This window comes from Lachancea thermotolerans (genome assembly GCF_000142805.1).
Source record: "Lachancea thermotolerans CBS 6340 chromosome E complete sequence".
In the NCBI taxonomy this organism is placed as follows: Eukaryota; Fungi; Ascomycota; class Saccharomycetes; order Saccharomycetales; family Saccharomycetaceae; genus Lachancea; species Lachancea thermotolerans.
The window spans coordinates 216,253-232,852 of record NC_013081.1 but is presented as its reverse complement, the minus strand read 5'-3'; the positions used below and the strand labels follow the sequence as shown (position 1 = coordinate 232,852).

The 16,600-nt window shown below is 43.3% G+C and overlaps 4 protein-coding genes across 4 annotated transcripts; 2 read left to right on the top strand and 2 right to left on the bottom strand.

The window, feature by feature from the left end:
- Positions 1-498: 498 nt before the first annotated feature.
- Positions 499-11,664, top strand: TRA1 (histone acetyltransferase TRA1; the record flags this gene model as incomplete). The annotated part of the gene is made up of 1 exon (XM_002553551.1): positions 499-11,664. One exon carries the CDS (start codon positions 499-501, stop codon positions 11,662-11,664), a length of 11,166 nt encoding a protein of 3,721 aa, XP_002553597.1.
- A 726-nt stretch (positions 11,665-12,390) lies between these two features.
- On the bottom strand, positions 12,391-13,031 carry GEP4 (phosphatidylglycerophosphatase; the record flags this gene model as incomplete). Its single annotated transcript, XM_002553550.1, has 2 exons — positions 12,391-12,765; positions 12,831-13,031. The coding sequence occupies 2 exons, from the start codon at positions 13,029-13,031 to the stop codon at positions 12,391-12,393; spliced, it is 576 nt and encodes a 191-aa protein (XP_002553596.1).
- Positions 13,032-13,641: 610 nt separating this feature from the next.
- HEL2 (E3 ubiquitin-protein ligase HEL2) lies at positions 13,642-15,501 on the top strand (the record flags this gene model as incomplete). Its single annotated transcript, XM_002553549.1, has 1 exon — positions 13,642-15,501. The coding sequence occupies one exon, from the start codon at positions 13,642-13,644 to the stop codon at positions 15,499-15,501; it is 1,860 nt and encodes a 619-aa protein (XP_002553595.1).
- Positions 15,502-15,551: 50 nt separating this feature from the next.
- On the bottom strand, positions 15,552-16,597 carry PEX10 (ubiquitin-protein ligase peroxin 10; the record flags this gene model as incomplete). Its single annotated transcript, XM_002553548.1, has 2 exons — positions 15,552-16,495; positions 16,552-16,597. The coding sequence occupies 2 exons, from the start codon at positions 16,595-16,597 to the stop codon at positions 15,552-15,554; spliced, it is 990 nt and encodes a 329-aa protein (XP_002553594.1).
- Between the last annotated feature and the right edge of the window lie 3 nt (positions 16,598-16,600).

Genomic DNA, 16,600 nt, shown 5'->3' with positions numbered 1-16,600 from the left:
ACGGTTTTTTATGAAATACACTACGACTAAGAACCGATAGCTGAACTCGAGGTCACATATTAAATTAGGGGAACCAAAACAACACACCAGCAAACTCAAAAATTATCGGTGCGGCTTGGTGGCGAGTTTGTGCTTGCGAAAGGATAACACGGCGTTCTTGTTAAATGTTAATAAAAAAACCGGCTCACTACAGTATTCAGAAGCATCTTGGCGCTGAAGATCACAAGCACTGTGCTCAATTGTTTCCACCATGAAAAAAGGTTCCCAAGTTTGCATCTGTTTGCCAGATGTCACACGCCCGAGTGTGGTTTCATTTCTTTCCCGAATAGGAAAATACTCACGTGACTAGATATATTTCCTAGACTATAGAAGATTTGAACATCAAAAAAATAGAATTCGCTCTGCTAAAGAGCTAGTCATCACAAACAGGCGAACACTAGGCAATTGAGTCCGTGCTCCTAGCATTGGTAGTTTCTTCCCAATTAGCTGCTGAGACAAATGTCATACTTGGAAAGAATCGAGGGGCTGGCCTCCAGGCTGAGAGAGGATAATGATTTAGCCAAGAGCCTGTCCACCATCTCTGAAATATGTGAAATGGTGGAGCCGCTAGGTTCATCAGCAGAATATGAAAAATTCCTCAACTCAATACTGCCTGCTTTGATGGAGCGGTTAGAATCGACGCTCTATACACTAGATGTCATGTCACCCCAACAAAAGCTGAGAAACTCAATACTCGAAGTGCTCAATAGATGTATTATGAATGAAGCTTTCGAACCTTTCGCAGTGAAATACCTTGATAAACTACTTGTTGTTCTGCAGCAAGATAACGAGGAAAATGGAGTCCTGGCTATGAAGATCATCACCGGATTCTTTAAATCATACAAGTCAGCGCTTCAGGAACGCGTAACTGACTTCATTGACGTGATCATGAAAATATACAAACACATGCCAGAGCTTGTACGTCAGACCTTCAACGACGATCTTGGTGATAATGGTGCCTTAGATCTTACGGGACTTGATAACACTTCAGAAGTGCTTGACCCTCGAGGCAACGGCGAAGCAGTACAGTCCAGCGACACTTTGGCAGCTACCTCAAAACCACTGAAACGCTCGATGTTTTCCTTCAAGGTGCTATCAGAGTGCCCAATCACAATGGTAACCCTTTATTCATCATACAAGCAATTGACTACGTCTTCCCTCCCACAATTTATGCCTCTTGTAATCGAACTTTTGACAATGGAGGCTGACGCGCAGAGAAAAACCAGAGAGGACTTTGAGGCCCAGGGCAAAAGATGGATTAGTGTCAGTCCCAACATCAAAAATCGTTCTGCGTACTGCGATTTCATTTTATCCCAAATTAAAGCAACATCCTTCCTCGCATATGTCTTTATTCGTGGTTATGCAGCGGAGTATCTTCAGAACTATGTCGGATTTGTTCCAGATCTTATTTTAAGGCTACTGCAGGACTGCCCCGCGGAACTCTCGGCTGCCAGGAAAGAACTGCTTCATGCGACAAGACATATTCTTTCAACAAATTACAAGAAGCTGTTTCTCTCGAAAATAAACCTTCTGTTTGATGAGAAAGTTCTAATTGGAAATGGGTTTACTTCTTATGAGACGCTGCGGCCTCTTGCATACAGTACTGTGGCCGACTTTGTCCACAACGTCAGAGGAGATCTGCAGTTAGATGACATTGAGAAAACAATCAAAATGTACACAGGATTTCTCCTTGATGAGAGTTTGGCTCTCACTGTACAGATAATGAGTGCCAAGCTTCTCTTAAATCTTGTTGAACGAGTCCTGAAACTGGGAAAAGAGAATCCGAATGACTCCGTGAGATCAAAAAAGCTACTTATCGTTATAGTGGATGCTTACACTACTCGGTTCAGAAACCTTAATCGCCAATATGACAACTTAATGAAACATCACGAGGAATACGAGAAGGAAAAGATGAAGAAATCTGCAACCTTCAGGAAAGAACTGGAAAAGGCAAATGAGGAGACCGAGAACTTCATAAGAGAGATGTTAAGAGTCAAAGAACCGCTCAAACAGGAAACTGATGCTGAAGGAGATGTTAAAATGGAAGAAAATGTCGAAGGCCACACAGAAACCTCACCTAATGATGAAGAATCTGAACCTGACAACGAGGATACCACCATAGATGTGTTTGACATCAAATTTAAGAGCCCTATATTATTGTCCTCTCCACCTAACAGCGACCCATTGAAGGATGCCTTCTATCTATACAGGACATTAATGTCTTTCTTGAAGACAATCATTCATGACTTAAAAGTTTTCAACCCTCCTTCCACCGAGTATACCACAATGAATCCCAAAGTTTGGACTTCTCTGTCACGGATCTTTTCTCATGAGGAAGTTGTAGTATTCAAAGATCTGTTTCACGAGTGTATCCTTGGGTTGCAATTCTTCTCAAGCCCTGAAGGGAAAACGGTCACAGACAAAAAGCACTTTGACATTGCTGCTCCTAGCTTGCCTGTATCCGCCACTAAGGATGGCAGGGAGTTAATGGATTACTTCGCCATCATGTTCATGCAGATTGACAGCCCAACTTTCAACGATATTGTTGAAGCAGAAATTGACTTTTTATATCAAGCAATGCTTCGTGATTCGGCTTTGCTGCATGTTGCTCAGTCTTTTTTGACAAGTGAAACTACTTCACCTAAGTTTACCGGAATTTTACTGAGGTTTTTGAAAAGCAAACTAAGCTCTTTGGGGAACGTTGACGGCAACAAATCTAATATTCTGATCCGTCTTTTTAAGCTGTCTTTCATGTCTGTGAACCTTTTCCCTATAACAAATGAAATTGTCCTTCTTCCACATTTAAACGATCTCATATTGGACTCATTAAAGTTTTCAACGACAGCTGAAGAACCCCTAGTCTACTTGTATCTTATCAGGACGCTGTTCAGGAGCATTGGCGGCGGCAGGTTTGAAAATCTCTATCGATCCATCAAGCCCATACTTCAAGTTCTTCTTCAATCTTTAAACAGAATGATTTTGACGGCACGCAGACCTCATGAGAGAGATCTGTATGTTGAGCTTTGCTTGACAGTTCCAGTGCGCTTAAGTGTTCTAGCGCCCTATTTAAGCTACCTGATGAAGCCTCTTGTCTTTGCTTTACAAGGATTTCCTGAACTAACCACACAGGGCTTGAGAACGTTAGAATTGTGCATAGATAATTTGACCGCGGAGTACTTCGACCCAATCATTGAACCTGTTGTTGAAGACGTAATTCGCTCTCTGTTCAAACTTCTGAAGCCACAGCCTTTCAATCACCAAATTAGCCATACCGCTGTCCGCATTTTAGGCAAGCTGGGGGGTAGAAACAGAAGATTTTTGAAGCCACACTCAGATTTGAGGATTGCCGAGGAGCTAGATATCCCCGTTAATGCCACTTTTAGAATCCTTGGCATTAATGACGAGGTTCCCCTCTCAATTACACCAGGCGTACGGTCGGCGTTGGATATCTTGCAAGATTACCGCGGTGAGGCCTTTTACAAGAAGAGCGCCTATAACTACCTGAAGTCGATTTTGCAGCTCTTCCTTAAGCCATCACTTGCTATTCCAGAGAACTATGAAGAATGGATAGGCGGCGCTTTGAAGGTACTAGCCCAAGAAGTAGTCAAACCGCCAGTGTCTCAAGACACAGAAGATGAGAAAATTAGGGACAAGCGTCTTTTAAATAGCCAAGAGATGCTACTTGCAAAAATACTTGAGGCTGTAATTTTCTCTGCATCCATCGAAGAGCTAAAGTCGGAAGCAAACGATTTGTTTCAAAACGTGGTCAACCATTTTTGTTTTTTGCAGTTAAACAATGCGCTTAACAAGAAAATGGGGGAAACTGAAAAGTTTAGCCTCGATGTCAAGCTACCAAAGGTTTCAATTGATACCAACATAATTCTCGACGCGATATCCGAAGGACTGAGCTCGTACATGGAAGAATCAAGGAATATTTCTGTTTCAGCTGTTAAGCAGATATTCGGTACTAGTGAACGCATCTACGGCTCAGAGCTTTCTTTGAAATATTCGTTTATACCCCTATTGGTCGAGAAGTTTATCCACCAGTGTTACGACGAGGCATATTTCAAGAAAAGCAGTGGAGTTTTAGGGATACAAACCATGATTGAGGAGGTAAATATACCGGTCAGCTTCCTAAAAAGCTACCAATTTGATCTTATCGCGGGTCTTCTGTTTGTTCTAATTGATACTCCTCTTGAGGCACCCGGTATTATTAGAGAACGCGCAAGAAAGCTAATAATAAGCATTTTGGCAAGTACTTGCAAAAACATTACAGAGGAATCGTTGAATGAGAAAGGTTTGCAAAATACCCTCATAGATATAGTCTGCGAGTTGAGCAATGCTAACGAAGCTGTACGAAGTGCTTGCCAAGACGCCTTATCTACTGTGTCAGAGGTATCGGGGATACCGATTGTTAAGTTAATGAGCCATTCTAAAAATTTCTTGCTTTCACCAATTTTTGCAAAACCATTGAGAGCTCTGCCCTTTCCTATGCAAATAGGAAATGTGGACGCAATTATTTACTGTCTCAGCCTTCAGGGCAGTTTCTTAGAGTTTAACGAGGAACTCTACCGCCTGTTACATGAAGCCATTGCGCTGGTTGATGCCGAGGATGAATCTCTTGCTAGTGCTCAGCGAGTCACCGAATATCAAACAGCAGAACAGCTGGTACAATTGAGAGTAGTTTGCATCAAACTTCTTTCGCTAGCTTTGAAAAATGAAGAATTTGCTTCTGCTCAACAAGGTGCAACACGTATTCGAATTCTCGCAGTATTTTTCAAAACAATGCTCAAAACTTCCCCGAAAATCATCGAAGCAACATATCAAGGCTTGAAAAGCGTGTTGGCAGAGAATTCCAAGCTACCAAAAGAGCTGCTACAAAACGGTCTCAAACCAATGCTCATGAACCTCTCTGATCACCAGAAATTAACAGTTTCTGGCTTAGAGGCATTGGCAAAGCTTCTAGAGCTTTTAATAGCATACTTCAAAGTTGAAATCGGGAAAAAACTGCTAGACCACCTAGACGCGTGGTGTAGGGTTGAAGTTCTCGATATGCTCTTCGGAAAAGATTTGAAAGAACAAACACCAACGAAGATAATTTACGGCATTATCAATATCTTCCACCTCTTGCCTCCTCAGGCTGACATTTTCTTGAATGATCTTCTCTTGAAGGTTATGCTTGTCGAGAAAAAGCTCAGGCTTCAACTTGATTCCCCATTTCGCGAACCAATGGCCAAATATCTCAATAGGTTCCATTCGTCGGTTACTTCTTATTTCAAGAATAACTTGGGATCAAGGGACTTGGTTTTGTTAATGTGTTCCATTATACAACGTCCGGAAGCCAATAACCTAAGACAAGATTTTGAGCAAGAGCTTAATAACTTTTACGACTACTATATGACGGGAATATCTTCTAACAAGGTTAGGGTCGTAAGTTTCTTCGCTAACGTTGTTGAAATTTTTTATTCGTTGGAGCGCGTTAAGGGCGATGCTTGGCTAGTAAACAATGGAAGCTTTTTGTACAAGTTGAGAAGTATGCTCAAGCTGACTTTGGATATTGTTGAAGAGAACGATTTCCACTTCGATTTCTTGCAGCTTTCCCAAGCCACCGGAAAGGTTCAAGACCTTCATACCAGGTACCTGGAGCTAAATGGTAATAATCCGGCCAAGTTATTTGAGTTTTTAGAATTTGCTTTCACCTCCGGACTCAAACCATCTCAAAGCATACTCTCGTTTATTGAAAAGTCGGTCATAACTACAAGTGAAGTAGAAACGAAAAAACTGTATCTTCACCATGCTTTGCTGTTTGCAACTAGCGATAAGCCATTTCCCGCGACCGTGTTTGTTTTGAAAAATATTGTTAACAGCACCTTAGTTTACGAGGGTTTGACGCACAAGTCGCTGAACAGACTAATCAAAGAAGATGACGGCACGCAGCCTCCTTGGCTTGGGCTACTATGCTCAAAAATATGGAAAGGTTCCAGCACAATTCTTGACAGTTTTGCTGCTGGGGAGTATGATACTTTTAGGTTTGAATTACTTCAACTATCATCAGTTTTCACTGAATACGCTGCAGATCTCGACCCCGCGATAAGAAAAGATATAATCAGGTTTTGCTGGAACTTCATAAAACTTGAAGATGCCCTGGTTAAGCAAGGAGCTTACATGGTAACTGCATATTTTATTGCAAAGTTTGAATTTCCTGTCAAGATCGTAACTCAGGTCTTTGTTGCCCTGCTGCGAACCTCACAAATTGAGTCGCGCTACATGGTCAAGCGGTCTCTTGATCTTCTTGCTCCGGTTATGCATGAGCGTATGGCCTCGGCCGATCCTCCAAATGCTTGGATTAACTGGGTGCGGCGCGTTCTTTCAGAAAATAACGCCAGTCAAAACAGCACATTGTATCAACTTCTCATCAATCACCCTGATGAATTTTTTGAATCTCGTGAGCTCTTTATTGCAAGCGTTATCAATTTTGTTGGAAAGTTAACTTTGATGACGAACCCAAACTTAGAAAACCAAACTTTGGTGATTGATTTGGCCGAGCTCATCTTGAAGTGGGAAAAGAAAGCCAAAGAATCTGACGGAGGAGACGATAGCGTGGATGGAAATGAAACAAAAGAGATAAAACAACAAGAAACGTTTGGACAAAGAGAAGCGTTCGTCACGTACCTTGTAAGATACGTTTGCGTCAGTAATCACCGGACCTCAGAGACAGAGTTGGGCTTCCGCACCCTGAAAGTCTTGTCAGAGATTCTTTCGGAAAATTATTGGCCTGACGTCACCGTCAAGCTGAACTTTTTCGAAAAGTTCTTGGTTCAGCATGACCTGTCTTCTTCAAACGTGTCGTTCTACTGCGTGAATGCTCTCGATGTTTTAGACGTGATATTACGGAACAAAAGTGCCAGCTGGATAGTTTCAAATCTCGTACTTATCCAGAGCCTTCTTGACAAATGCTTGCGAAGTGACCACCATGACATTCAGGAAGCCCTGCAAAAAGTTTTAGGTAAAGTTCTTTCCGCCATAAAGCACACCGAAGAGTCGTCTCTTGAGAGTGATACAGAAACGCCTAGTAAGTTGCTGCTCAACACTTTGATTTCCATCATCACAGAGGATCTTCAAGGCACATCATCAGTCGCTGCAGGTGTGATGCTAACGTGGACGCTATTCATGCACTTTCCACAATATGTTGACTCTCTTTTGCCCTCCATTATGAAAACATTCAGCAAGCTATGCAAGGATCATTTGGCAACATCTCAGCCAAAGGATCCCGCAACTTTGGAGGAATCAAGAATCACGACGAAACTACTGGAAAAAGTTCTGTACCTTCTTTCGATGAAAGTCGCTTTACTTGGTGACGCGCGCCGACCATTCCTATCTACCGTTGCTTTGTTGATCGACAGATCCATGGATCAAAATTTCTTGAAGAAGGTTATAATGATAGCAAGAACATGGGTCTTCACTAATGAGATTTTCCCCACCGTCAAGGAAAAGGCTGCGATTTTAACGAAGATGCTTGCTTTTGAGGTAAGAGGAGAGCCTAAGCTTTCCAGGCAGTTCTATGAAATAATACTGGAGCTTTTCGAGAACAAAGACTTTAACAATAGCGAAATCACGGTAAGGATGGAACAACCTTTTTTGGTTGGAACGCGAGTGGACGATATATATATCAGAAAGAGGTTGATGGCTATCCTCGATGAGAGCCTTGAAAGGGATATCAAGGAAAGACTGTACTATGTCATCAGAGACCAAAACTGGGAATTCATTGCTGATTATCCTTGGTTGAACCAAGCGCTGCAGCTTCTCTATGGTGCCTTTGATAAAGACTTTTCACTAGACTTACGTGGCGCTTACCAACTTGATCAATTAGGCACTGCTCTTGCAGAAATTACTATTGAAAAGAGTGACACAGAACACGAGGAGTCTCCACTTCACGGCCTTCTCGAAAGACATAAAGAGTTCGCATCGAATTTTAGTCAAGTCACTTGCAATGACCTTGTTGGACCTTTGATTGACATTTTTTATCGTAGTCCGCAAGCAATTCATGCAGCTTGGATAAACGTATTTGGGGCTGCATACCAGTCAATTCCCAAAAATGAGAAGTTTGGGTTTGTGCGTTCTCTAGTGACACTCCTTTCGAAAGATTACCATGCAAGGCAGTTGAATGTCAGATCAAATGTTGTCAGTACACTACTAGACTCAATCAGCGAAACAGACTCTCTCGAGCTGCCCCCACATTTGATAAAGTACTTGGCCACTTCATACAATTCATGGTACCAGTCGATCAAAATACTTGAATCACTTGAAGAAAGCGCTTCTTTAGAGAACGCCAAAATCATCGAGACAAACGAGGATGCTCTTTTAGAACTTTACGTGAATTTGCAGGAGGAGGATATGTTCTATGGACTGTGGAGAAGAAGAGCAAAATATACTGAAACGAATATTGCCCTGTCATTTGAACAAATAGGCTTGTGGGACAAGGCTCAGCAACTGTATGAGGCTGCTCAAGTCAAAGCAAGGAGTGGTGCGTTACCTTATTCTGAATCAGAGTATTCGGCATGGGAGGACAACTGGATCATGTGTGCAGAAAAATTGCAACACTGGGATGTTCTAACTGAGCTTGCAAAACACGAGGGCTTTACAGACTTGCTTCTTGAATGCGGCTGGAGGGTTGCTGACTGGAGTGCTGACCGCGAAGCTTTAGAACAGTCTGTCAAAAGCGTCATGGATGTGCCCACACCGAGAAGACAAATATTTGAAACATTTTTGGCATTGCAAAACTTTGCGGAGACCAAGAAAGGCGATCAAGAAGTAAAGAGGCTTTGTGACGAAGGCATTCAGTTATCGCTACATGCATGGGCTTCAATGCCTGAGAGATTTACCCCAGCTCATAAATTCTTGTTGCATTCGTTCCAGCAGTACATGGAATTCCTTGAAGCAACTCAAGTTTACGCAAATCTGGCTTCTACTTCAATTCAAAATCTTGACACAAAGGCCCAAGAAGTCAAGAGAGTTCTTCAGGCTTGGAGAGATCGCCTTCCTAATATTTGGGATGATATTAATATGTGGAACGATCTTATAACCTGGCGCCAACATGCGTTCCAAGTCATCAACAATGCATACTTGCCACTTGTTCCAGCTCTTCAGCAAGCAAGCAACAACAGTAATGTGAACACCCACGCCTATCGCGGCTATCACGAGATCGCATGGGTAATAAACAGGTTTGCTCATGTGGCGCGCAAGCACAACATGCCAGATGTGTGCATAAGTCAACTTGCTCGCATATACACGTTACCTAACATTGAAATCCAAGAGGCTTTTCTCAAGTTGAGAGAACAAGCAAAATGCCACTACCAAAACATGAATGAACTAACTACTGGCTTAGATGTCATCAGCAACACTAACCTAGTGTACTTTGGCACTGTTCAAAAGGCTGAATTTTTCACCTTGAAGGGAATGTTCTTGTCAAAATTGAGAGCCCACGACGAGGCGAATCAAGCTTTTGCGACGGCGGTCCAAATCGATCTCAACTTGGCTAAAGCTTGGGCTCAATGGGGCTTTTTTAACGACCGCAGGTTGTCAGAAGAGCCTCAAAATATCAGCTTTGCCAATAACGCAATAAGTTGTTATCTGCAAGCTGCCGGATTGTACAATAATTCTAAGACAAGAAAATTACTCTGTCGAATCTTGTGGCTTATTGGCATCGAGGATAGCACAGGAACTCTTGCTGGTGCCTTTGAATCTTTCAGGGGTGAGATACCTGTCTGGTATTGGATTACTTTCATCCCACAACTGCTTACGTCCCTTTCCCACAAAGAGGCAAATATGGTTCGTCAGATTTTGATAAGAATTGCAAAGAGTTATCCCCAAGCATTACATTTCCAGCTGAGAACCACAAAGGAAGACTTTTCTGTAATCCAAAGACAGACAATGGTTGCAATGGGCAACTCCCGGCTCCCTAATAACAAAAGCCCTGCTACAGCAAGCGGCACACGTCAGCCTTGGGAATATCTGGATGAGTTGAATGGTATCTTGAAAACAGCGTACCCCCTGCTAGCGCTCTCACTCGAATCTTTGGTTGATCAAATAAATCAGAAATTCAAAACCACCTCGGATGAAGACCTTTTCAGACTCATCAATGTTTTGCTGATAGACGCAACCTACAATTACAATCGCCTACCATTCCCGAGAGAAAATCCGCTATTACCAGCAAGTACAGAGACAAACCTTGTGCGCTTCTCTGAGAACCTACTGCCTCCGCACATTAGCGTGAAATTCAATGCTGACTTTATTGATAGCAAGCCAAACTTCGAAGAATATATCAAAAGATTAAGATACTGGCGTAATAGACTTGAGAATAAGCTGGATCGTGCCCCTAAAATTGAAAACATGGAAAAATGGTGCCCTCATTTAAGCAATTTCCATCACCAAAAATTCGAGGATATTGAAATCCCGGGGCAGTATCTGCTCAACAAAGACAGCAACGCGCATTTCGTGAAGATTTCGCGGTTCTTGCCGCATGTTGAATTTGTGCGCGGAACGCACTCTTCTTATAGACGACTAACGATCCGCGGTCATGATGGCAGCCTGCACTCCTTCGCAGTCCAGTATCCCGCAGTACGGCATTCAAGGAGAGAAGAACGAATGTTCCAGCTGTTCCGCTTGTTCAACGAAACGTTATCAAAGAACGTTCAAACGCGCCGCCGCAACGTTCAATTCACGCTTCCTATCTCCGTTCCCCTCTCCCCTCAAGTTCGCATTATGAATGACAGCTCTTCGAATACCACTATGCACAACTTATATGACGAGTATTGCGATAAGAAGGGCATTGACCGCGGGGCTATTCAAGACTTTGTTTGTCAACAGCTGGATGCGGCGTATGACAAGGTTTTACCTCCACCAGAAATCACTGCCGTCAAGGTTGAGATATTCAGCTCTATTCAATCTATGTTCTTACCATCCTCCGTTATGAAGAACTATTTTACAGGACTATTCACGCAATTCGAAGATTTTTGGCTATTCAGGAAACAGTTTTCATCGCAGTATGCCATGTTCATATTTATGACTTACATGTTGGCTATCAATAACCGGGCTCCTCACAAAATTTCTATTGACCAAGTTTCCGGTAACGTGTTCACTCTGGAAATGCTACCAGCGAGATATCCATATGAAAGAGTTAAACAGACAGCTAAAAACTTTGAAGCAGATATCCCTCCGGACTCACCAGTATTCCATAACAATGAAGCCGTTCCATTCAGGCTTACTCCTAACATTCAAAAGCTCATAGGAGAGTCGGCCCTAGAGGGAATTCTATCTGTCAATATTTTCCTTGTTGCACGAGCTCTTCTAGAGCCTGACCATGAATTGAACACTTACCTGTCTCTCTTCATTAGAGATGAGGTCATTTCATGGTACAGCAACCTTCACCGTTCAATTGTTGAGGATCCTCAACTACGAGAAATTGTTCGTACTAACGTGGATCTCATAACGCGCAAAACCGCCCAGCTTGGCCATTTGAGCTCAAAGCCATCTGTCGTAACCCAGTATGTCCTTGAAGCCATTAGTGCCGCGGTGAGTCCGCGGAACCTAGCCAAAATGGACCAGAGCTTCATGCCATACTTCTAGTTGCCAGAAATATAAATATGTTATACATTCTTTCATTTTTAAAGCTTGTAGGCCAGTCAGGTAGATTACTACTTATTGACTTCATATGTTAAGGGACGCCCATGTAGCGTCCTAAAAAGCCTATAATCATTGGGCTGTTTATAATGAAATGTCTTCGTATCTGTTGGAAGATGACCGCTTTCTTGAGGGGCCATAAGGCCTGAATTCCAATATAACGAAGAGATTAATAAAAGAGCCCAGCTTGCAACAAGGAGGACTGATACCGTAACAATACGTTTTGTGATTAGGATTGGCTCGCTTTTCACAGCATCTTCAAGGGCAAATCCTTCACCACGATACAAACATCGAAGCGTAAGAAAGAGCGACAGCGAAGAAAGAATACAACCGCCCACGGTCAAAAAGATTAGAGCATAAACACTTAGTTGTTGGAATTTCAGTTGGAGCTCATTGATGGAGATACAAATTAAGGAACAAACAATAACGGCGAATAAGTCATAAAGCGAAAGGAACAAAAAAAGTGCTGAACGATTTGTGACATTCTCGAATGGCGCGCTATAGATAGTGAGTAGATATATAGCAACCAGACAGCAGAAGATAGACCTAAGCGCCTTGTGCGTCATCGCGTTCGCCGCCTAAGATATAGTCTTGTTCAACTCAATGGGCACAAAATCGACGGAAATTTAAGTCAAGCTGGCATGTCGCGTCAGTCGGCCAGACCCTTTCACTTTAACTGCCAGGAGTCAGCCACTTGAAAAGCAGCTTCTCAAAATGGACTATAGGATTCTTGGAGGGCTTCACCCCATCTCTCACCCACACCCCATAGCTACCCATGAGGTTAGCCATCATGATGTCTGTGAAAAGGCGATCCCCCACAACTGCGATTTCACTAGGGTCGTTTGTGATCTTTTTGCCCGAGAAGTAACTCAGAATCTCGTCTCGGCACCCTGGCTTCTTGACCTTGTGGCGCAAAACTGGAACCCCCGTAGTCTCTTCAAGAAGGCGCGCCTGTTTTAGGTCTTTATCATCACTGCTTCCAGCACTATTGCTGACTATAAGCAATGAAGCACCAGGATAAGCTTTTTTTAGTTCCACCCAAGTTTTCTGTAAAATCCTAGCGTGTTAGTATGCTGTACGCAATCGCGCGAATCTTAACACGTCTGTCAGACGCCTTTACATGCCTCATAATCTGGCCATACCTCGTTGGAATGAGGGTAAGCAAAACAGTTATCTTTGTCCAGCACCACAGCTTTGATTGAGGGTCCTATAGGCACCGGTATTTGGCCAAAGTTTCCTACGGTAAGCTGCGGAATGCACAAGCCGGGGTTCTGGAGCAGTCGCAGAACGTTCAAAGTTGCACTGACATTCATTACCAATTCTTCAGGGATTCTTATAGCCAACTGGGTGGTCCAGAGGCTCGAAGAGGAGAGATGAGAGCCCACACGCTGCTACATGGAAAATCCTATGCTAGCTAATAATTATGATTGAAGCTCGTGATCTTCGACCAGAGAAACTGGCAAGGTTTGGCGAAAAAGCTACTACGTCGAATGCCTTTCTGCTTCAGCAGGTAGTGCCAAGCAATTGCAATCAGCGCCGCATCGCCATGCCACTTCCTTAAGCTTCAAGTTTCTATAATTACAGCGTCAGACAATGCAATTGAAGACCAACATTGAAAAACCCCTCGCTAAGTAAGTTTTAAAAAAGCGCACAGTTTTTGAACGGGCTTACGAAAGTCCAGCACGTAGTACCAACTAATCCTAATGGTGCCTCCGCGAAGGAACGGGCAATCACATACACACTGAGAGATATGTTGATGTCATTTGAAACGTGTGTCTATTCAAATTTTCAGAGCCATGAACTCATTATTTTCGCACGGTGACGGGCTTTAGGACATGGGCATTGTTGCGCCGGAAAAATCAGCCCTATTAAAGATTAAGCCCTTGCAGCTTCGTATTAATCATTTGATCCCCAGTAACGCTCATGTCCACGCAACCACAACAGAAACGCAATTTTAGAAGGACGCAAGGGGCACAAAGCAAGCCGAAGAAGGATCTCGGCAAAAACGGTGAACAAGGATGGAAAAGAACGTTTTCGCAGGGTAGGGAAGGTGGGGATACCGCAAGCGAGTTGGATGAAGAGGACATATGTATCATCTGCGCGGAGAAGATCAAGTATGCTTCGATCTCGCCCTGCAACCACGTTACTTGCAACCGGTGCACCTTCAGGCAGCGCGCATTATACAACAAGAGGTCCTGTCTGGTGTGCAGGACAGAGAGTGACTTGGTTATTTTCTCTGCGGACAAGAAAGCTGCTTTTGGCGACATCAATAGCCAGAGCTTGGTCGACACGAACGACAAATATGGCGTCTCTTTCACTTCCAAAGACGCCGCGAGTGCGACGCTGAACCTGCTGCTCTTTACATGTCCCTTTGGGGACACAGGTTCCACCGATTACGAAAACTTTAAGAAATACAATGCCCACTTGAAAAACGCCCACAACAAGACAATCTGTATGATCTGTGCGTCGCACAAAAAGGCATTTCCCTCTGAGCTGAGGGTCTACACTCCTAATCAGCTGAGAGTTCATCAGTCTAAGGGTGACTCAGAGGGTTTTAAAGGACACCCGATGTGTGGCTTTTGCTCTGGACAGAGGTTCTATTCCGACGATGAGCTCAACATTCACATGCGCGACCGCCACGAAAGGTGTCACATCTGCGACCAGGAGAACTCGGCATCTCCTAGATACTTCAAGGACTATGACCAACTTTTTGAGCACTTTAAGTTCGAACACTACATCTGTACTGTCCAGTCGTGCTTAGATAGTAAATTCGTTGTTTTTAGGGACGACCTGGATCTTCAAGCACACATTCTTAAGGAACACGGCAGCATCCTGCGGAATGGAAACAACAACGCGGCTTTGAAGGGTAGAAAGTACCAATCACAACTTTCAACTTTTAGCCGGCCCTCGTCAAGAAACTCTAGCACGTCAGATTTTGGGGGCGTGAGCTCAAAGAAGGAAGACCCCGAGAATTCGCAGGAAGTGAAGAGATTAAGAATGGAAGAAAGAGCCAGGCACTATTTGAATTATTCTCATACAGACTTTGAGCAATTCCTCGCAATAAATGAGAGCTACAAAAACAAAATGATTACTGCACAAGATGTTTATAGCGCGTACGAGAACCTTTTCAAGTCGCCTCAAGCCAATACAGCCTTGCTTCTTTATGACTTTTCTGAGCTATTCCCAAAAAATACCAAGTTCCATCAAGACCTCCGTGCTATCTATGATAGTGAACAGAAGAAACAAGATCGGTTCACCAATTTCCCATCTCTGAGCAACTCGAGCCCTTCGCTGTTAGCAGGTAATGTTGTTAGCGGTTCCTGGGGTAGAAATGGTGGAACCAACAAGGCAGCCCGTCAATTTAACTTCCCTGCGCTGAAAAAGCCTTCGAGCCCGCAGCCGCTTTTGGTTCCTCAGAAAGTCTCATATAGCAAGCCCAAGAGTGCTACACCAAAGGTAGCACCTTCTTTGACTACTCGGAAATCTTCATCAACTGAGTCCTTTTACAAGCCTACTTATTTGGATAACAAGAAAGCGAGCGTAGCGCCCAGTGCCGCAGTAGACAGAGAAAAGTTTCCACCTTTACCAAAGTCTCAGGCCAAAAAGTTCAGAGCTCCCTTAGTGAACCAGCCTGATATTCCGGATCCTTCGCAATGGGGTAAAACTCCCCCCAGCTCTCGGCAAAACTCAGAGACATCTAACCGCGATACCACCGATACTGCATCGCCTATCCATGTGAAAAAGGGGAAACAAAAACAGCTTTTGTTTCACATTGGCATTTAAAAGTAGATAGATTCAATAAAGGTCGCATATAGCGATATTAATGCATTTCATTATCTTATGGGAAGAATGCTCTGTGTTTGACATGTCTGGCGGCATAAAGGACATTCCGGTCTTTCTTTAGACCAGTTAAGAAGGCAGTCCCAGCAAAATAAGTGGCCACAAGGAGCACAGCTGGGATCCACCATCAAACTTAAACATAAAATACATTTTCTGGATTCGCTTGGGATAAAGCTTAACTCCGCTGGATCTTGAAGGTCGACATGATTGACGATATCTTTAGACGGTACTCCTGTTATCACTAAAGAAGCATTGTTCTGTATTTCTGACGAAGTTTTATCACTGAGCGGGCTCACGATCAGCTCCTTTTTCAGCCAAGTAACGATGGGCGGTACATTTCTTGTAACAAATTGTACTAAAAGTACCAATCCAAGCAGTCGGTAAGTCTTGCTACTAGAGCTCCGGAAGTTCTCTTCTGATTCGCTTATTTTATGGCCAACTGCGTATCTTAAGCCAAATATCCGCTTTGAAATATCGTAAAATGCCCCTTTAAAATAGAAATTTAGAAGATTAAGGTCCGTCGAAACATTTACAACGCCCTGGAACGTTTTGGTATTCAATAACTTTCTCAAAGTTGACTTCGGAGTCTGCAAGCCATTTTCGTTCTGACCACCTGCATCTTTGCTTCTAGAGAGCCGGCCGAGTATCTTGTAATATGCGTATGGAATCAGTGCATGCGAAAGGACGAAAAGCAAACGTTGCAGCATGCGCGGAAGCTTTTCGCCATTTCGGTTAACATGGAGTAGATCTACGTATTCTTCTCCCAAAGTTCTTCTCCCTCTCAGGGTAGTCAGTGCAAGATAAAGCAGTTTGGCGCAAGTGGAGATTTCTTTTGAGTATACGTTTGAGAAGTACTGGCCTTTGATTGCCCTTGTTGCGTCCGCCAGTTTTGAGGTCAGAATACTTTCGATTTGATCATCTTTCTGGTGAGATTGCACTGAAAGATTCGCGGTTAGGAAAACTCTTATCAAAAGGTAATATAATCATACTTACCAATGGCAGAAGCATCTGCAAATTCAAGTTTTCTGGAATTAGCCATCTC